The 18632-nt window shown below is 45.3% G+C and overlaps 1 protein-coding gene across 1 annotated transcript in view; it reads left to right on the plus strand.

Moving 5' to 3' along the window:
• Window positions 1–12681: 12681 nt before the first annotated feature.
• The window catches only part of Slc16a10 (solute carrier family 16 member 10), a 97161-nt gene continuing 91210 nt past the window's right edge, over window positions 12682–18632 (plus strand). The window contains exon 1 of the mRNA XM_006982792.4: window positions 12682–13221. Within this exon, the coding sequence (XP_006982854.3) occupies window positions 12876–13221 (346 nt within the window). The 5' untranslated portion in view covers window positions 12682–12875. The remainder of the gene's footprint in view (window positions 13222–18632) is intronic.

Consider the following 18632-nt stretch of genomic DNA (forward strand, 5'->3'; position numbering starts at 1 on the left):
TCTAATCTAAACTATAAAGGTGATTTTTTAAAAAGAGCCTTTAAAGGCTTGTGTTAATTATCTTAGTTTTTTAAAAACAGACTTTACTGTCAATGATAGATTAGTTTTTAAAAATTGCTTAATTATAATCAAAGCACTGTATTTTAATTTTTTTTCAGATGTATCAAACTATAATATGGTATCATGGTGGGATCATATAACCACATAAACCATCATTGTTTTGTTGCTTACTGGCAATAACGAGTTAGAAGTTCTTAAAGGGAAGAATTTCATTTCCCAAAACAGACAACAGCTCAGAGAATGAAAAATGACATGAGCCCAGAACACCTGACGATAATCCTAGCGAGATACGATGGGACCTGTAAGACGACCTGCTAAATGGTCTTATTAATAAAAACAAAAAACCTGGATCCAGATATTGGGGTAAAAAGTGAAAGATCAGAGGAATAAGACAAGCCACAGCCAACCTCACCTCACCAACTCCTCAGCTTCCAAAGAGACCTACTTCCTGTACACCCACGCCTATATGCCTCTCTGTCCCTGCCCTCTTACCTCCTCTCTCTGCCCAACTACATCACTTCCTTTTTCCACCCAGCTCTATCACTTCCTGTCTGTCTGTACAGACCTCCAGACCTCTATGGTTAACTAGTGCTGGGAATTAAAGGCATGTGCCACCATGCCTGGCTCTGTTCCCAGTGTGGCCCTGAACTCACAGAGATCCAGATGAATCTCTACCTTCTGAATGCTAGGGTTAAGGTGTGTGCCACTACTGCCTGACCTCTATGTTTAATATAGTGGCTGGCTTTTTCCCCTGATCCTCAAATAAGCTTTATTGGGGTGCACAACTAAAATATCACCACAGGGACCTATGAGAATAAGTTGGAAACTTTAATTTCTACAGGGGTTTTGCTCCTGTTTCTGTTGCTCCTATTTCTGGGTAGTATTTCAGCTTCTCTGACATCAGCTACCCTTGTACAGTATCAAGCCTGTACTGCAGCTATGACCAAAGCTAAGATAAATCCAAAGGCCCATCCCCTTACCAATCCCACCTCAGCAAGAAACTGTTGGATCTTGTTCAGTCACAGTGTAACCACAAGCAGCCTCGGAGAACAGCCAGGGAGGCGGCCAGACCCTCACTAGGGACATCTCTGAGCTCACTGTGATGGCAGCAGATGCTGAAGCCTTGGAGATCATCCTGCATGTCCCACTGCTGTGTAAGGACCAGAATGTCCCCGGTATGTTGGGGCCCAGCCCAGTGTTGGAGTCCAGCCCTGACCTAAGGTTCCCTTGAAGCGGGGAGTGAGGAGTTGGGAGACGCTAGGCAGGAATAAAGAAGTAGAGGAAGAAAAAAGAAACACAGGATAACTTCAGGAGGGCCCTGGGTCAATACTCAGCAGCCTTGAGTTTATTTCTAAGGGGCCTTTTATACACTAGCAAGGGGAGAGGCAAAAGACCTCCCTCTTTCAAGATCAAAGCACAACGTACAACTAAGTGTAGACCTTTCAAAACACCTGGTAACCACGCCCCACGGCAAAGCATCTTGCGATTAGGCCTTGAAGTATAAGACACTGGTGACCATGCCTTTGCACCCTATTATGTACCTTGGAGAGCAACAAACTCTGACTCTCTGACCTTGAGTTAAACCACAAGTCTGTGGGCTCCCACACTTTTGTGTTCGAGTGATCCAAGCAGGCCCTGGAGCAGGCTGCTGGGGTCTCCAGGGCTGTCCCATCACTCTCAAAGAAGACAGAAGCATCAGGTCTGGTCCGTTTTGCATCCATTAAAGGACTCCTGGGAGGGTAGGGTAGCCTGCTTGATGGGGGGTGTACTTGGCATGAACACAATTCCAGGTTTGGTTGGTCTCCAACACAAAATAAACTGGCTCTGTAATACAGTACTCAAGGGGTGGAGACAGGAGGATCAGAAGTTCAAGTTAATGTTTGGTATTATGTGGGGAGTTCAAGGCCAGCCTGGCTACTGAAAGCCACAAACAAATAAACAAGCAAGCAAACACACCAATTTCTCCAAGGCTAGTTAGCTTGGAGCATGCCTGTAACCTCAGCAGTCAGGAGGCAGGAGCCACGAGATCCCACAGCCCGGAGAACTTAGCAAGATGGTGTATCAAACCATCTTTTTTTTTTTTTTTTTTTATGTTGGAGAATGTAGAGAATGACCATCAAGAAGATCATTTGGGGAGTGGGGTGTCTTTACCACTAAGCAATTCAGTGAGTAAAAAAAGGCACTTGCCGCCGAGCCTGATGACCTGAGTTTGGATCCCTGGCACCCACTTAAAAAGGCAGATGCTGTTGTGACCCCAGTACTCAGAAGTACCTGGAAGCTCACAGGTCAGCCAGCTTGGAATACCTAGCAGAGCGGCAGAAACAAGAGAGACGCTGCTTCAGAGTCAAATGGATGGTGAGGACTGATTCCACACAGGGGCCACACGACAGAGGCATGCAGACACCAGTGCTCACAGAAATGTCATCCCCCATCCCCCATCATACACCACCCCCCTACACATGCCATCATACACCTCCTCCCCACACACTGTCATACAACCCCCCCAACACACACACACACACACACACACACACACACACACACACACACACACACTTACAGAGGCAGTTCTTTTTAAAAGCTCATTTGTAGGCCTATGGTGTGATGTCAGAGCTCCAGCTCCTAAAATATTCAAGTGTGTGGTTAAAAAAATGACTCAAGCAAAGCAGCAAAATTCACACAAAATATTCATACATTTTCCATTCATTAGCCGTCTCACATCTGGAACATTGTCCTAAAACATTACCAGAAATGAAAGGATTTGGAAGGTAGCTGCTGTAATAGTATTCATAATAATGGAGATCCAGAGTACTTATGCTCCCCAAATAGAAACGTGATTAAATTGTAGTCCATCTCCACAGCAGAAGCTTCTGAGTAAAAAGGAAACAAATTTTAATGGGCTGAGAATTAAATCCAAGGCCTTGCACATGCTAGGCAAGCTCTCTGTTGCTGAGCTCATCCCAGCCCTAACATGACCTTCTTGAAGAATATTTAATAACCTAAGAAACTATTGTTAGTGAACATCTTGCAGTAGTTTCTTTTTCTTCCTTCCTTCCTTCCTTCCTTCCTTCCTTCCTTCCTTCCTTCCTTCCTTCCTTCCTTCCTTCCCTCCCTCCCTCCCTCCCTCTTTCTTTCTTCTTTCTTTCTTTCTTTCTTTCTTTCTTTCTTTCTTTCTTTCTTTCTTTCTTTCTTTCTTTCTTTCTTTCTTTCTTTCTTTTTCTCTCTCTCTCTCTCTTTCTTTTCCTTCCTTCCTTCCTTCCTTCCTTCCTTCCTTCCTTCCTTCCTTCCTTCCTTCCTTCCTTCCTTCCTTCCTTCCTTCTTTCTTTCTTTCTTTCTTTCTTTCTTTCTTTCTTTCTTTCTTTTTTGAGACAGGGTTTCTCTGTGTAGCCCTGGCTGTCCTGGAACTCACTCTGTAAACCAGGCTAGCCCCGAACTCACAGAGATCTGCCTGCCTCTGTCTGGGTGCTGGAACTTAAGGCGTGTGCCGCCACTGTCTGGCTCAGGGACTTTCTAATAGTGTGTCTGACATATCAGAAGTGAGATAAGGTTCACTTTAGCTCACAATGTGAGTGTGTATGATCCGCCATGGTGTGGACGGCATGGCAGAATTCACTTGGTGGGAATGTGGGATATTCCCCATAACTTGACAGGCCAGGAAGAAAGGTACATTCAGGCTGCTCTCCCCTTCAACGCTGTTTATTCAGTGAGAGGTACCAGACCATGAGATGGCGCTGCCCACAGCCAGGGGCCATCTTCCCTCCTCAGTCAGACCACTCTGCAGACAGCGTCCCGGTCACTCCCTGACATCTCTCCTGCTTAAACTCAGTCAAGCTGACAATGAAAACTAGTCATCACAGATGTGTATTAACTTGCTGGACCTGCCGTAACAAAATATCACAGATTGAGTGGCTCAAATCATGGAAACATTTTCTCACAGATCTGGAGGTTCAAAGGTCAAGATGGAGGTGTTGGTAGTGTGTCTGGTTTCTTCTAAGGCTTCTGTCCTTGCCTTGTAGATGTCCTGTGCTTTCACATGGTGTTTCATGGCCTCTCTGTATGTCTTAGCTGCTTGTATTTATTTATACAGACATCAATCTTACTGTACTATGGGCTACCTCAAGAATCCCTTTTTAACTTAGCTCTTCCAAGGCCTTCCCTTCAAATGCTTTCACAACCTAAAGTACTGGGGAACTGACTTCCAACATATGAATTTGCGGTGTGTGGACACACAATCAAGTCTGTAAAAGTAGGAGTCTGTTTTTGTGTCAGTGTCCAGAGAGCTGGCAGTGTACACTTGCAGTCCTAACACTGGCCAGGCAGGGGTTCTGGGAAAGCTTTTGAGGGTACCCTCAGCAACATCTTGAGGCCACCTGATCTACAAGAGACCCTGTTTGGAAAAAAATAGTAAATAAAAAGTAAATATGCCCAGAAAAGAAAAAAGACTGGGAGGAAGCACAGTGGTCTTATGGGTTTATAGTACCCCCGAGGGTTCATATTATGCAGCAATTGGTAGATAGGTGTGTTTACTGATTACAGATTTGAGAACAGGACCTTTGAAGATGGCCTGCAGCCGAGTTGCTATTTAATAATCGGTTCCAGCTGTCCTCTCCACCCTCATCTTTTGCTTTTGAAGATGTTCTGTAGCCCAGGCTGGTCTCCTGCCCACGGGCCTCCTACCTCCTCCACCTTAGGCTGCTGAGGTTAAGGGGTTCACCACTATGTTCCGTTACAGCACCTGTATCTTTGCAGGGCCCACCCCCAATAGTGTCTCATGTATCCCAGGCTGACCTTGAACTTCTAGTGTACCTGAGGATGACCTCCAACACCATTATCCCCCCTTTGTGCAGTGTTAAGGATTGAACCAGGGCTTAACTGAGCTACAATCTCAACCCATCAGGCTTCTTCATGTTTATCTCATTAATTTGAATACAGCAATTTTAATTTGGAATCAAGCGTCAACTTTTGTAGTGATACTACACTCATTTATAGGGTATGTACATTACTAGGCTATTTACAAAATGACTTCTGTATTTCACATGAATACATAATCATTTTTTAAAAGGTTAAATGATACACACACAAAATGGTTGGGCGATCATGGTACATGCCTTTAATGCCAGTACTAGGGAGGCAGAGGCAGGAGGATCTCTGTGAGTTTGAGGTCAGCCTGGTCTACAGAGCAAATTCCAGGACAGCTGGGCTGGCTATACAGAGAAACCCTGTCTCGAAACAACAACAACAGGTTAAATGAAGACACTTGAGTGGCTCTGCAATAAACCAGTTTACCCCGAGTGCTCTTTACGTTATCTGCTGTAACAGACTGGGTCACTTTTGTAGCTATAAAACAAACATTCTGCTCTGTGTAGTAAGCACTTGGAAGGCAGAGATGGGCAGATCTCTGCGAGTTTGACACCATCCTGTTCTACAGATGAGGACTGCAAAGTGTGACCCTGTCTCAAAGCAAAGCAAAGCAAAACAGAACAAAACACACATGTTGTTGAAACCTGTTGAGAATATTCCATCTGAAAATGTGGATTGGCTTCAGTTTTATAAAAATTTGGATATATTATCTTTATATATACATTTCTCTCTCTCTTTTTTGTCTTGTTTTGTTTGAGCCAGGGTCTCTCTATGTAGCCCTGGCTGTCCTGGAACTTGCTAAGTAGACCAGGGTGACCTTTAACTCACAGAGATCTACCTGCCTTTGCCTCCCAAGTGTTGGGATTAAAGGCGTGTGCTGCCATGTTTGGTATTCATTTCTTTTTTAATACTAGGGGAAGAATCCAGAGACTGGCAATCCTAGACATGTACATCACCATTGATCTACATTCCAGCTGAATTTTGACGTTCTTCAAGTTATTCTTGAATTCCATTCAGTTTGTTTGATCACATAATTGTTGAGGGTTTACATTTTTAAAGTTTTCAAGAACTGAAAATTCCCGTTCTTGTTAAAGGAACTGAATACCATTCTAATAACAGAAGGCTTCTATAAAACAAAATATGGAAGCCTAGAAGAAAGGGTCCATGAAGTCTTGCGAGGGGTGAATTCCATTTTAAAGTTACACTTCCAAGATGAGGATTTCACTATTTAAGTCAGGTTTGATGGTGTAGGCCTGTAATCTCATCTTCTTGGGAATTGGAGGCAAAAGAATTCAAAGTCCAAAGTTACTTTGGGAAAGTTATTGTGGTTTGAAGTGAGAATGGCCCTCATAGTCTCATAGATTTTAATTCGTGGGCACCAGGAAGTGGCACTACTTGAGAGGAATTAGGAGGTGTGGTCTAGTTGGAGTGGGTGTGGCCTTGCTGGGGGAAGTGTGTCAGGGGAGGTAGGGGGGTGTTGGGGTTTCAAAAGCTCAGGCCAGGCCCAGTGTCTCTCTTTCTGCTGACTGCAGATCTAGAGGTAGAACGTTCATCTCCTTCTCCAGCAGCGTGTCCACCTGCATGGCTCTGTGCTCACTGCCATGATGACAATGGACTAAACCTCTGAAACTGTAAGCAAGCCCCAGTGAAATGCTTTCCTTTATAAGAGTTGTGGTGATCATGGTGTCTCTTCACAGCACCAGAACACTGACCAAGACACTTACCAAGACCCTGCTTCAAAATAGAAAAGGGGTCTTTAAGAAGGCTGGGGACACAGCTTAGTACCTGCCTAGAATATGTGAAGCTCTAGGTTCAACCCTCACATTGGAAAAAAAAAAGTTGCATCATTCAGAAAAAGAGGAAAGGAAGCAACTTTATTATTTTATACTGCTATAAAAGCATATTTAGTTGAAAAGAACAGAAATTTATTTATAGAGTTGGAAGTCGGGAAGACCAAGACTCTGAGGAGCCAGCATCTAGTGTGAATCTTCTTGCCCTTTCATCACAAGGCAGAGGGCAGAAGGGCAAGACAGCACAAGTTATCCATCCTTGCATTGCCTGAGAGATGGGGAGGGGAGGGGCATGAGTCATCCTGTTATCAGGAATCCTCCCCCACAATAGGCATGAACCCTCTGGTTAAGGCTGAGCCGTCATGATCTAATCACCTCTTGAAGGTCCCACCTCTCTGCATTCTTGAACTGAGGATGATGTTTATAACATTAACTTTGGGAGTCTCCCCCAAACCATAGCATGGGGTCATTTTAGAAACAGGGTCTTCAGGAAGGCTTGGAGGTGTTTATACAGGGCCTGAAGTGAGGAGCAAGCCTTCAGGATGGAGAAGAGGGTTTGAGGGGGTACAGGATGGAGGATGGGTTGGTGGGGCCCCAGTTTGTTGGCAGCATGGCTGGTTAGGAGAGCATGATGGTCCACAAGAAAAGGATTCATCAGGAGCCAGCTTCTAGAATGGAGAGCAAGGGGTTAATTAAATCGGTCTTCTAGAGCTAGGATCGACAGGAATGTATTTGGGAGAGGCAGCCAAGAGGTATATGAAGGAGGGGTCTCAACCGATTAGTTTGGACTTTGGGAAGCTGAGGAAGGTACTAGAAGATGGGCAGGTTGAGGGGACTTTGGAAGAGATCAAGGAAGGAGAAACCAGAGTTAACTCAGTCTTGTGTCTGAAATAAGGATTTTTTTTTTGTACAAAATATCACATTTTATCCTTTGTGCAAATCAGTATTCAAGAACTCTGTGCATTTTTGTTGTTGTTGTTGTTGTTTCGCTTGAGCCCAGGGCTTCACACAAGCAAAGCCCATACTCTACACACCCAGCCCTTCTGTGGACTTGTTTTTTTTGTACTTCTTTTTTTCTTGTCTGTTTGTTCTAGAGACTGAACACAGGGCCTCACATATGCTAGGCAGGTGCTCGCCAACTCAGCTGTAGCCCCAGCCCCAGCCCCATGCATGTTTTAATTAATTAATCAACCAATTAATTTTAAGGCAGGGTTTCTCTACATAGCTCTGGCTGGCTGTCCTGGAAACTCACTATGTAGACCAGGCTGGCTTCAAACTTAGAGATCTGTCTGCCTCTGTTTCTGAAATACTGGGATCAAAGGTGTAAGCCACCACACATGGCCTTCACGCAGGTGTTTTTAATCAATTGTTCACTATAAGGCTTCTAGGTAGTGTGTTTGTGTGTGTCTCTCTGTGTAAATTCTATTACTTCACAGACGTTCAGGAGCACTCCTACCAAATAATCACCATTATAGTGCTATTCTGATTTAATGATTTGCAGAGTGCATCACGGAAAGATTATGTTTTAGAAATTTCTCCCTAGCCGCTGAAGTAGATCAAAGCTACATTTGGCTGTTTGATTTAAAATGGTTATTAAAATGGCACCAAAGCAGCCTGTTTTGTTCAACATACCTGGAAACTGCACCTCTATGTAGCACAGTTGGACTCTCATGACCACATAGTCAGCACTTCAGTACGTGGTATGTTCAATTTATTTATTTTTAAGTTTATTTTTTAGACATTTACTTGATTTTTTCCCCTGTATCTGAGTGTTTTGCCTACCTGTCTGTACATTCATCAGAAGGTTTTGGGTCCCCTGGAATGGGTGGTTGTGAGCCACTGCTTGGGTACTGGGAACTGAGCTCAGGTCCTCTGGAATAACAACAAGTACTCTTACCAACTGAGTCATCTATCCAGTCCTCTGTATATTGAACTTAATTCACATACTTAATGAGCACCTGTGATGGACTAGATTTATAGGAGAAAAATTAGAAGGATGAAAATGAGCTAATATTTAGCTAAAAAGTGATACTTTTAAAGAGGAAAGGCTGGAATTTCTGAATGGTCAATTAAAGATATTTTTGTCAATAAATAATAAATTTAATATAAACTACAGATAAAGAAAACCCATGAACCAGGTATGGTGGCTCATGCCTCTAGTCCCAGCATTTGGGAGGATGAGGCAAAGGACTTTCACAAGTTTGAGGCTGCAGAGTAAGTTCTAGGACAGCCTGGGCTATAATGTGAGATCTGGTCTCACAAAAACAAATAAAACAACAACAAAGCCAGATGTGTTGGCACATGCCTACACTTCCAGCACTCAGAAATCATGGATATTTATTTATAGTTAAGCTATACTCCACATATATATCCTGATTTGGTTAGTTTCTGGGCATGCCTGTGAGGGAATCATCTAGATTAATTGTGGTGGGAAGACCCCTCTTCTCTCCAAAACAGTGGGGCAGCACCATCCCTACATCTGGGTTCCACGTCGAATCAAAAGGTCAGAGTTATCCGAGTAAAGCTTGATGGAGTATTCTTTGCTTCCTAACTGTGGCTGCAACCTGGGCAGTCTCAAAGTCCTGCCTCTAGAATGTCTACCCTGATAAACATAACTAAAGGGTTTATAGTCTGTTTAATCCATTCTCCATATATATATAGAGCTGGAATTATACCTAACTGGAGGTACATTTTGCTTTCAATTTCCTTATTTTCAACAATATTGTTATAATGTCCTGCACACTCTTTGTGTGAACTGGTGTGATTCACTCTTTGTGTGAACTGGGAACTGGTGTGACGATTCCTTAATTTACTTTTTCTTTGATACAGGGTCTCCTGTGGCCCAGGGTCATCTCAGACTTGCAAAGCTGTTATGGATGCCCTCAAAGTACTGATCTTTCTGTTTCTACCTCCAAGTGTTGGGATATGGGTGTGCAATACCACACCTGGCTCTCGGTTTACTATTTATGTTAGTCAGCTTTCTGTTATAGTAGCGAATACCTAAGATAATCAAGTTTAAAAGGAGAAAGGTTTATGTGGTCACAGTTCTATAAATGTCAGTTTGTGGTTGGATGGCTGCAGTGTTTTTGTGTCTGTGGCAAGGTAGTGTACTATAATGGGTGCACGTGGCAGAGGAACTCCATCTGCTTTATGGCTCTGAATGAACTAGAGAAGGGAAGAGACCAGACACTCACAGTCTTCTCAGGTCAAGTCTTTAGTTACCCAAGACCTCCCACTAGTCCTGTTCTAGTTTGCTTTCTATTATGTGATAAACACAGTTGACCAAAAGCAACTTAGGGAGGAAAGAGTGTATTTCACCTTACAGCTTACCTTCATCATGAAGGGAAATCAAGGAAGGAACTCAAGGCAGGAACCTGGAGGCAGAGGCCATGAAGGAATGCTGCTCCCTGGCTTGCTCTTGATGGCTGGCTCAGCCTGCTTTCATATATCATGCAGGATCACCGGCCCAGGGTGGTCCCACCCACAGAGGCCTAGGCCCTCCCACATCAACTATTAGTAAAGAAAATGCTCCACAGATTTGCCTACATGCTAATATGATGGAAGCATTTTCTCTATTGAAATTCCCGGGCTGGAGAGATGGCTCAGGGGTTAAGAGCACTGACTGCTCTTCCAGAGGTCCTGAGTTCAATTCCCAGCAACCACATGGTAGCTCACAACCATCTGTAATGAGATCTGGTGCCCTCTTCTGGCATGTAGGCAGAACACCGTATACATAATAAATAAATCTTTTAAAAAAAAAAAAAAAAAAAAAAAAAGAAATTCCCTTTCCCAGATGACCCTGGTTTGTGACAAGTTGACCAAATAACCAGCACATGGCTCCACCTTTTAACATTTCTACCACTTCCCAATAGCATCACTAATTCTTAGAGTGAGGATTAAACACTTACCAATGTGAGGATTTGAATAAGAATGGCACCCTAGGCTCGTTGAATGCTTGGTCTGGGGAGTAAACGTTTGAAAGGATTAGATGGATTAGGAGATGAGGCTTCGTTGGAGGAAGTGTGCCATTGGGGGTGGCTTTGTGGTTTCAGAAGCCAGTGCCAGGCCCAGACTCTCTTTCTGGACCTGCTGATCAGGATGTAGCTCTCAGCTACTGCTCCAGCACCATGTTGTCCCTATGCTCCCTGCCTTTTGAACTGTACACAAGCCCCCAATTAAATGCTTCTGTAAGAGTTGCCTTGGTCATGGTGTCTCTTCACAGCAACAGAACAGTGACTGAGACACCCACCCAAGATGGGCTTTTGGGGATATTGCATATACAAGCTATTGCACCATTTTAACTTTAATATCTAAAGCACCCCACATGTGGGTTATATTCCCAGATTCCTCATGAATACTCCACTTTTCTTCATCTTCTCTCTCTCTCTCTCTCTCTCTCTCTCTCTCTCTCTCTCTCTCTCTCTCTCTCTCTCTCTTCTTCCTGGCTGGAATGCTCTTTGCTTGTCCTTGTCCATTGAAATCATGTGGCTAATCCAGAGCCCAGTTCAAACTTATTTTCTATAGACATTATTCTTTAGTGTTTTGAAGAACAGTTATGTTGTTGGTTTTTTTTTTTTTTTTTGCTCTTTTGGGGGGCCTGCCATCCAGCTCCCAAATAAATCACACATGGTGGCTTATTCTTAATTATGAATGCCCGGCCTTAGCTTGGCTTGGTTCCTGCCAGCTTTCACTAACTTTAAATTATCCCATCTACCTTTTGCCTCTGAACTTTTCCCATTCTCTTCTGTAAATCTTACTGTTACTCCCTGGCTTGCTGTGTAGCTGGGTGGCTGGGTAGCTGGGTGGCTGGCGCCTGGAGTCCTCCTCCTTCTCTGGCTACTTCTTTTTTTTTTCTTCCTCCTCCCAGATTTCTCCTTCTATATATTCTCTCTGCCTGCCAGCCCCGCCTATCCTTTCTCCTGTCTTGCTATTGGCTGTTTGGCTCTTTATTAGACCAGCAGGTGTTCTAGACAGGCACAGTAACACAGCTTCACAGAGTTAAACAAATGCAACATAAACAAAAGCAACACACGTTGAAAGAATATTCTACAACACAGTTAATGGTCCTGTTCCACTTGTGATGCCCCTGTATTTTAACACCACTGAACCTCACTTTGTATTTCAGGACCACGTTTACTTACTAATTTAGGATCGAGAGAAGTGCATACGTGATTGTCACAGTTACTGTGTATCCCACCACATCGGTAGGTGCCTAAGTAACTAGCATATTTTGGTTTTGTTTGGAGTGATGAATATAAATATCAGAGAAATTAAGAAGATATCTTGGCATGCCATGTTTCAGGGGGCCAGAGGAGCTGAATATAAGTGCCAGTTCCTTTTTTTTTTAAGTGTGAGAACAGCTTGTGTGGTTGAAAAGTATTGCTTTCTAGCTGCCTGTCAAAAATGTTTGTTAGCTGAAAAATTTAGACTCACAGTCTGTTTTCCAAAGTGAGCATCTTCCATGTGCCAAGTATTCAAAACAAACTGTGTTTTCACGAAGGAGAACGGAACTTAGCAATTAAACAAGGCGTCTGATTCTCGAATTGCCTTTTAAGTAGGCATGCAGTATAAGGAATCTTCTGTATTATAATTAGCACAAAAAGGACAAGGAACATAAAAATCTAGTGAGTGTCAACTGTGACTCCGTTCCAGGGATGCTAAAGACCCGGGGCGGCCGATCGATGACCCTCGCAGCCCACACGTAGGAGGAGACGCTCCCCAGAACTTCTAAGGTTAATAATACTGAGAGGAGGTGACCTAAGCCTGGTGATAGACACCGGGTAGCTAATCTGACCTCCTCAAGCGCGCGCGCGCAGGCTCTGGACGAGGCGGGCTGGGCCACGGGGGCGGAGCCTCCGCTCTCCGCGGTCCAATCACCTGCGGGCTCAGGGGGCAGGGCCCTCTGCTGGCCACGCCCCTAGCCGACGCGGGAGGGGCGCTTTTAAGAAGCGGCCGCAGGCGGCCCACTCTGTCAGGTGTGTGGGGCCGCCGTGTGCGCCGCTCGCCCGCTCGCCCGCTCGCCCGCCCGCAGGTCCGCCTGCCCGCGGCTCCAGCGCCCTCACCTCGGCCTCCCTCGTCCGTCCGCCCGGCTCTCGCAGCCTCCGCGGGCCACCCCGGACCTTGCACCCGCGAGCTCTCGGGCGCCCGACGGGGCCGCCTCCGGCCATGGTACCGTCCCAGGAGGATCCCGCGGCCGCCGCCGCCGCCGCCCGGGAGACGAGCGAGGCGCAGCCGCCGGGGCCCGCGCCCTCGGATGACGCTCCGCTGCCCGGCCCGGGACCCTCGGATGGCTCCGACGTGGCCGCAGAGAAGGTGGAGGTGGAGCTGTCGAGGTCAACGGGCGACGAGCCCCCCGTCCCCCCCGAGGGCGGCTGGGGCTGGGTGGTGATGCTGGCGGCCATGTGGTGCAACGGATCTGTGTTTGGCATCCAAAATGCCTACGGGGTGCTCTTCGTGTCCATGCAGGACACCTTCGGGGCCAAGGACAGTGACAACATGGCCTTCAAGACAGGTGGGGCGTTGCGGCGGGCCGAGGGGACAGGCGGGGTGGGAACACACACCGCGGGAGCTTGGTGCGTCCTCTGGTGCTGGGAGGGTATGAGCGGTGGGTCTGACCCGTCGTACTTGCAGCTTGGGGCTTCCGTGTGCCGGTCTTTGTACGGAATCTGCCAGGATCGTGCGTTTGGAAGCAAGTTGCAGAGTTGTGCCAGCCCTAGGCTTCTTTCGGCAGAGTGGGCGCCAAGAATCCGCAGTACTTTCCTCTAAGTGTTGGAAAGCAAACGGAACGGTCCTGCACAAACAACATTGCACTGTCTTTCTTAAAGTCTGTGTGTGTGTGTGTGTGTGTGTGTGTGTGTGTGTGTGTGTGTGTGTGTGTGTGTGTGTGTGTGTGTGTGTGACCGCCACGGTTATCCGCTTGCTGTGCTGCAGAACGATGTGTGTGTGTGTGTTTGGGTGGGTGCGGTGCAGCCAGGCGCGGGTGATTGGCAAGATGGAAAAGTGGATCCCAAGGTCACAGGGAGCCCCAAAAGGCAGCTCATCAAAAGTGGTAGTCTGATGTCTCTCTGCACTCTACTAAATATAGAAAGCATAGGAGGCAGCCACGTGGGAAGAGGAAGATAAGGGCTTGCACCTCCTGTTGTGTTGACATTTTTTTTTTCCACCTTGCGGAAATAAAATGCAAAACGTGCAGACTCCGCATTTTTATGAAGTGCTTTTGCCTGACTTCTTGACGGATTATGCAATACTCAAGTCTAGGCTCTTCTGCATACCATTTTTTTTTTATTATTTCATCTCACGCTGCAAGGCAGTTGCTGTCAGCTCTGTTTGGGTGAGAAAACTGAAAGTCAGTGAAAAGAAGTGTCTTGGTGAGGAACAGAATAAAGATAGAACTCATCACCTGATTTCAAGACTGAGTGATTCTCATTGCTAAATCAGGCTACCACTGCCTTTTGGGAAACTTCATAAGATCAATAATTTCTGTGTTTCTCTCTGCTCAGCCTGGCCTTGAACTCAAGATCCTCTTGCCTCAGTTGGGATTACAAGAACATTCTGCACCATACTGGGCAATAAATAGTCTTTTAAAACAACAATAGGTTCTCACTATGTAGTCCTGGCTGGCCTAGAACTTAACACATAGGCCAGGCTGTCCTCAGACTCACAGAGATCCACTTGCCTCTGCCTCCCAAGTGATGAGATTACAGGAATGTACTACCACAGCCTCACACGATAGTCTTTTTTTAACCTTTAGTTTCTGCTTTTAGAGTGCATATTGCTTAGATTTTTGTTGTGCACACAGAGCAAATAAACAGGATGGTCATTACAAATTGTAAGGGAAGGTGGTTGAAATCCTGCTCCCAGCTGAAATCCTTGTGAGCCCAAACTTCCACGTCTGAAAAGGGAGCCCAACCCATGGAGTTGCCGGAAGATGAAAGAAGAAATAGGGTACGTGGTGTACTTAGACACAGAAGTGTCAAGAATCATGCAAAATAATCCGTGTTTGCTATTGTGTCTTCATATCTATCCTGCTGCAGTGTACAAGGGTTACCTTCCTTCAGTTAAAACTGAAGGATTTTAAAATTACCTTTCCTTTCCTTCTTTAGTGTTGGGTGGGAACGGGCTCTGGGCATGCTAGTCAAAGGCTGTGCTGCTTCTCTAAATTTCACATGATTTTCATTACACGGATATGTTGTACTCTATGCACTCTCCCCTTAAGAGACATTTAGATTGCTTTCAAACTTATAAAAATACTTTATAAAAAGCTCATGCACCGATGTATCACTGTGTGAATAATGATGTATCATATTTAATGGGGAATTTCTGTTCCTTAAGTGGCTGTTGAAGTTGCTGTGTTGGGCAGGGTCAAAGACTTAGGTACAGTGTGTTAAAAATGTTCTCAGTTTTAACTGAAGGAAGGTAACCCTTGTACACTGCAGCAGGATAGACATGAAGACGCAATAGCAAACACGGATTATTTTGCACGATTCTTGACACTTCTGTGTCTAAGTACACCACGTACCCTATTTCTTCTTTCATCTTCCGGCAACTCCATGGGTCGGGCTCCCTTTTCAGACGTGGAAGTTTGGGCTCACAAGGATTTCAGCTGGGAGCAGGATTTCAACCTCATGTTTGTTGGACTTCCGGACCTAGGTTTTTAATCGCTGATCATACTGCACTGGCTGGCTAGATCACTCTGCACATCCGGTATTTTCATGTTCCTACAGTGCTTCTGGGGTTAAACATCTGAAAGGCTAGGGATTTAGCTCAGTTGGTGGAGTAGTACTCACACACAGTACTACAACACTTTATAAAGACAGGCCTGGTGGCATATGCCTGGAGTCCCAGCACTCTGGAGGACAGGCAGGACGATCAGGAGTTCAAGGTCATATGACCTTCAGCTTCAAGCAAGTTTGAGGCCTCCATGGTTTACAAGAGACCCTGTCTTAAAAAAAAAAATTCAACTAGTAAACAATGACTGCTGTTTATGTCTTGTCAAATGATTTTTGAAATGTAGAGACTTCCACAGGGAAAAAAAAATCTACTTTTTAAAGGGCATTCATGCAAAATTCTGGTTAGAGTAGGGAAGCCCTGCCTGGCAGTGCCAAGAGGAGATTTTGTAGCTAGAGTTTTCCTGCCTTGCCCACAGTCAGGACAAATCTCTGCCACCAGCCAGTCCCACAGCCGCTCAGACCCAACCAAGTAAACACAGAGACTTATATTGCTTACAAACTGTATGGCCATGGCAGGCTTCTTGCTAACTGTTCTTATAGCTTCAATTAATCCATTTCCATAAATCTATACCTTGCCACATGGCTCATGGCTTACCGGCATCTTCACATGCTGCTTGTCATGCTTCCCAGAATTCTCCTCTCTCCTTGTTCCTCCTATACTTCCTGCCGGGCCACTGGCCAATCAGTGTTTTATTTATACAGAAGGACATCCACAGCAAGATTTCCTTGGGGTTCTTCTCCCTAAGAGTATCTTGTTTGGTTTGTGTTTTTGAGAAAGGATCTCGCCACCTCTTCAAGACTATCTTAATTCTTTTTTGTTCGTTTTTTCCCCCTGAGACAGGATTTCTCTGTGTAGTTTTGGGTGCCTGTCCTGGAACTTACTCAGTAGCCCAGGCTGGCTTCAAACTCACAGAGATCCCCCTGCTTCTGCCTCCCGGGTGCTGGGATTAAAGGTGTGTGTCCCCACGCCTGGCTCTTCATTCTTAATGTATAACCTAGCCAAAGTTCTCATGCAAGGGTCTGATGAGATTTACTCCCACTAATTTATAAGTGAGTTTCACTCCTGTTTGGTTGTGAAACCAAACACTCCCGCCCTCCGCCCTCCCCTTTGAGACAAGGTCTGTTATACAGTCTTGGCTCGCTAGAATCACTGTGTAGACTAGGCTGGCCTTGAACTCCACCCATATCTGTCTCCTAAGTGCTGGGATTAAAGGCGTGTGCCCCATGCTCACCCCGCCCCCTCTTCTTACGTACAAATGCTTGCTCTTTTGGAGCTGGTGACACAGGAAGTTTAAACAATGCCAGCGCCTCTCGGAGTTTAGGGTCTGTATAGGAGTACACCAGGGAAAGTGTCGGATTTCTCCCCTGAGACACACACACTAGAAAGATCCTCAACCCTGTTCTAAAAGACTGAAATTCTAAGTGGTGGGAACTGGGAGAGGCCACTGATAGCCTTTCTCTCTGGTTATAAAAATCTCGGTGATATTGAGGTGTTGGAGTGGGGATGCTAGCTGAACTCCAAGTTGGGCAGTAAAATGCCTAAAGCATACAGCGTGAAAGACACCCCCCCCTTCCCGCTGTGATGCCCAGGTGCTGATGACAAGACAGCGTCCCACAGCGTGACATGTCGGAAGTGGCGTAGGTAGGACTAACAGAGCTTGAGTTGTCTTTTCCATGACAGTTTTACCCATTACATTCCATGGGTGGAAGGGAATCAGTCTGGAAAAGAAAGAAAATGGGTACATTTAACTGGAGCATTGTTTTCTGCTAGAATCTACAACGTTGTTTTAACTGCTGAACCCTGAAAAACCATGGCACTGCTAAGTCTAGTACTCTCTGTCTTCTCATTCAGTGCCATGGGCCAGTCTTTGGGACCAAGCAAGGGTATTAACCTTATCTGCTGTTTTCTTCCTGGGGAAAGACGAATATTTTTTTTTCCCAAGGTTTATTTATTTATTATGTATACAGTGTTCTGTCTGCAGGCCAGAAGAGGGCACCAGATCTCATTACAGACAGTTCTGAGCCACCATGTGGTTGCTGGGAATTGATCTCAGGACCTCTAGAAGAATAGCCAGTGCTCTTAAACTCTGAGCCATCTCTCCAGCCCCCCAAAGACAAATATTTTAATGGTGTGTTTGATTGCTTTTTAAAACTATCTATTAAAGACAGGTATGTTTTTAGAATTTGTATTTAGGTTAGAACTAATGCTAATCTTTTGAAGAAATTACTGTTTTTGAACCAAAGGCTTGGCTTCTTTCAGTAATTCTCCCAGTATGTTATTTTTGTAAAAAGTATTTTTGTGAATGTGTGTGTGTGTGTGTGCCTGCGTGTGCATGTGCATGTTTGTGTGAGGGTGTGTTCATACCATGTTATGTCTGTGGAGGTTGGAGGGTGTGTGTGTGTGTGTGTGTGTGTGTGTGTGTGTGTGTGTGTGTATGAGTATGTGTTCATTTCATAGTATGTCTGTGGAGGTTAGATGATGTGTGCATGCATGCATGCGTGTGTGTGCGTATGTCTACGTGTGTCTGGAGGTAGGAAGATGTGTGTATTGTGTGTATGTACATGTGTGTGTGTGAGTGTGCGTGCATTCATGTCAAGGTGTGTCTGGAGGTAGGAAGATGTGTGTATTGTGTGTATGTACGTGTGTGAGTGTGCGTGCATTCATGTCAAGGTGTGTCTGGAGGTTGGAGGACAACCCTGGGTGTTGGTTCTCACCATCAGCTTTTGTGTAGGTCTTGGGCTTGAGCAACAAGGGCTTTTGCCCACGGAGCCATTTCCCTAGCCTCCAACATGCTCTTCAGTGGCCTTTCTTGAGAGTGGAGGTCTGGGAACCACCACACATTATATTCTTCTCTCTGGGGTATTTAAAATGCAAGTCGACATTCAGTTATTTAAAAACATCTGTCAAAAAGATGTAGAAAGAGAGGCTCTTTGTCCACATCCTTTAATGTTACCGCCCCTTCCCTTGATGGAAAAGGCATATTCTTTAGACAGTTCTCCCACTGAGTAGGAACTGGGTAGCATGTAGAGGTGGAAGCGTGGTGCATCATCTCATTACCCTCATTAGCCCCTGAGACTTCAAGCCAGTCAGGTGCCAACCCCGAGTTTTCACATTTAGCACTTAAAGTGATATTGGCTCTAGAGTCTATACCTTCCCCTTCAGACTTCATTGAACTGGCAGCACCCAGATCAG

The sequence above is a fragment of the Peromyscus maniculatus genome, chromosome 16 (genome assembly GCF_049852395.1).
Source record: "Peromyscus maniculatus bairdii isolate BWxNUB_F1_BW_parent chromosome 16, HU_Pman_BW_mat_3.1, whole genome shotgun sequence".
NCBI lineage: Eukaryota > Metazoa > Chordata > Mammalia > Rodentia > Cricetidae > Peromyscus > Peromyscus maniculatus.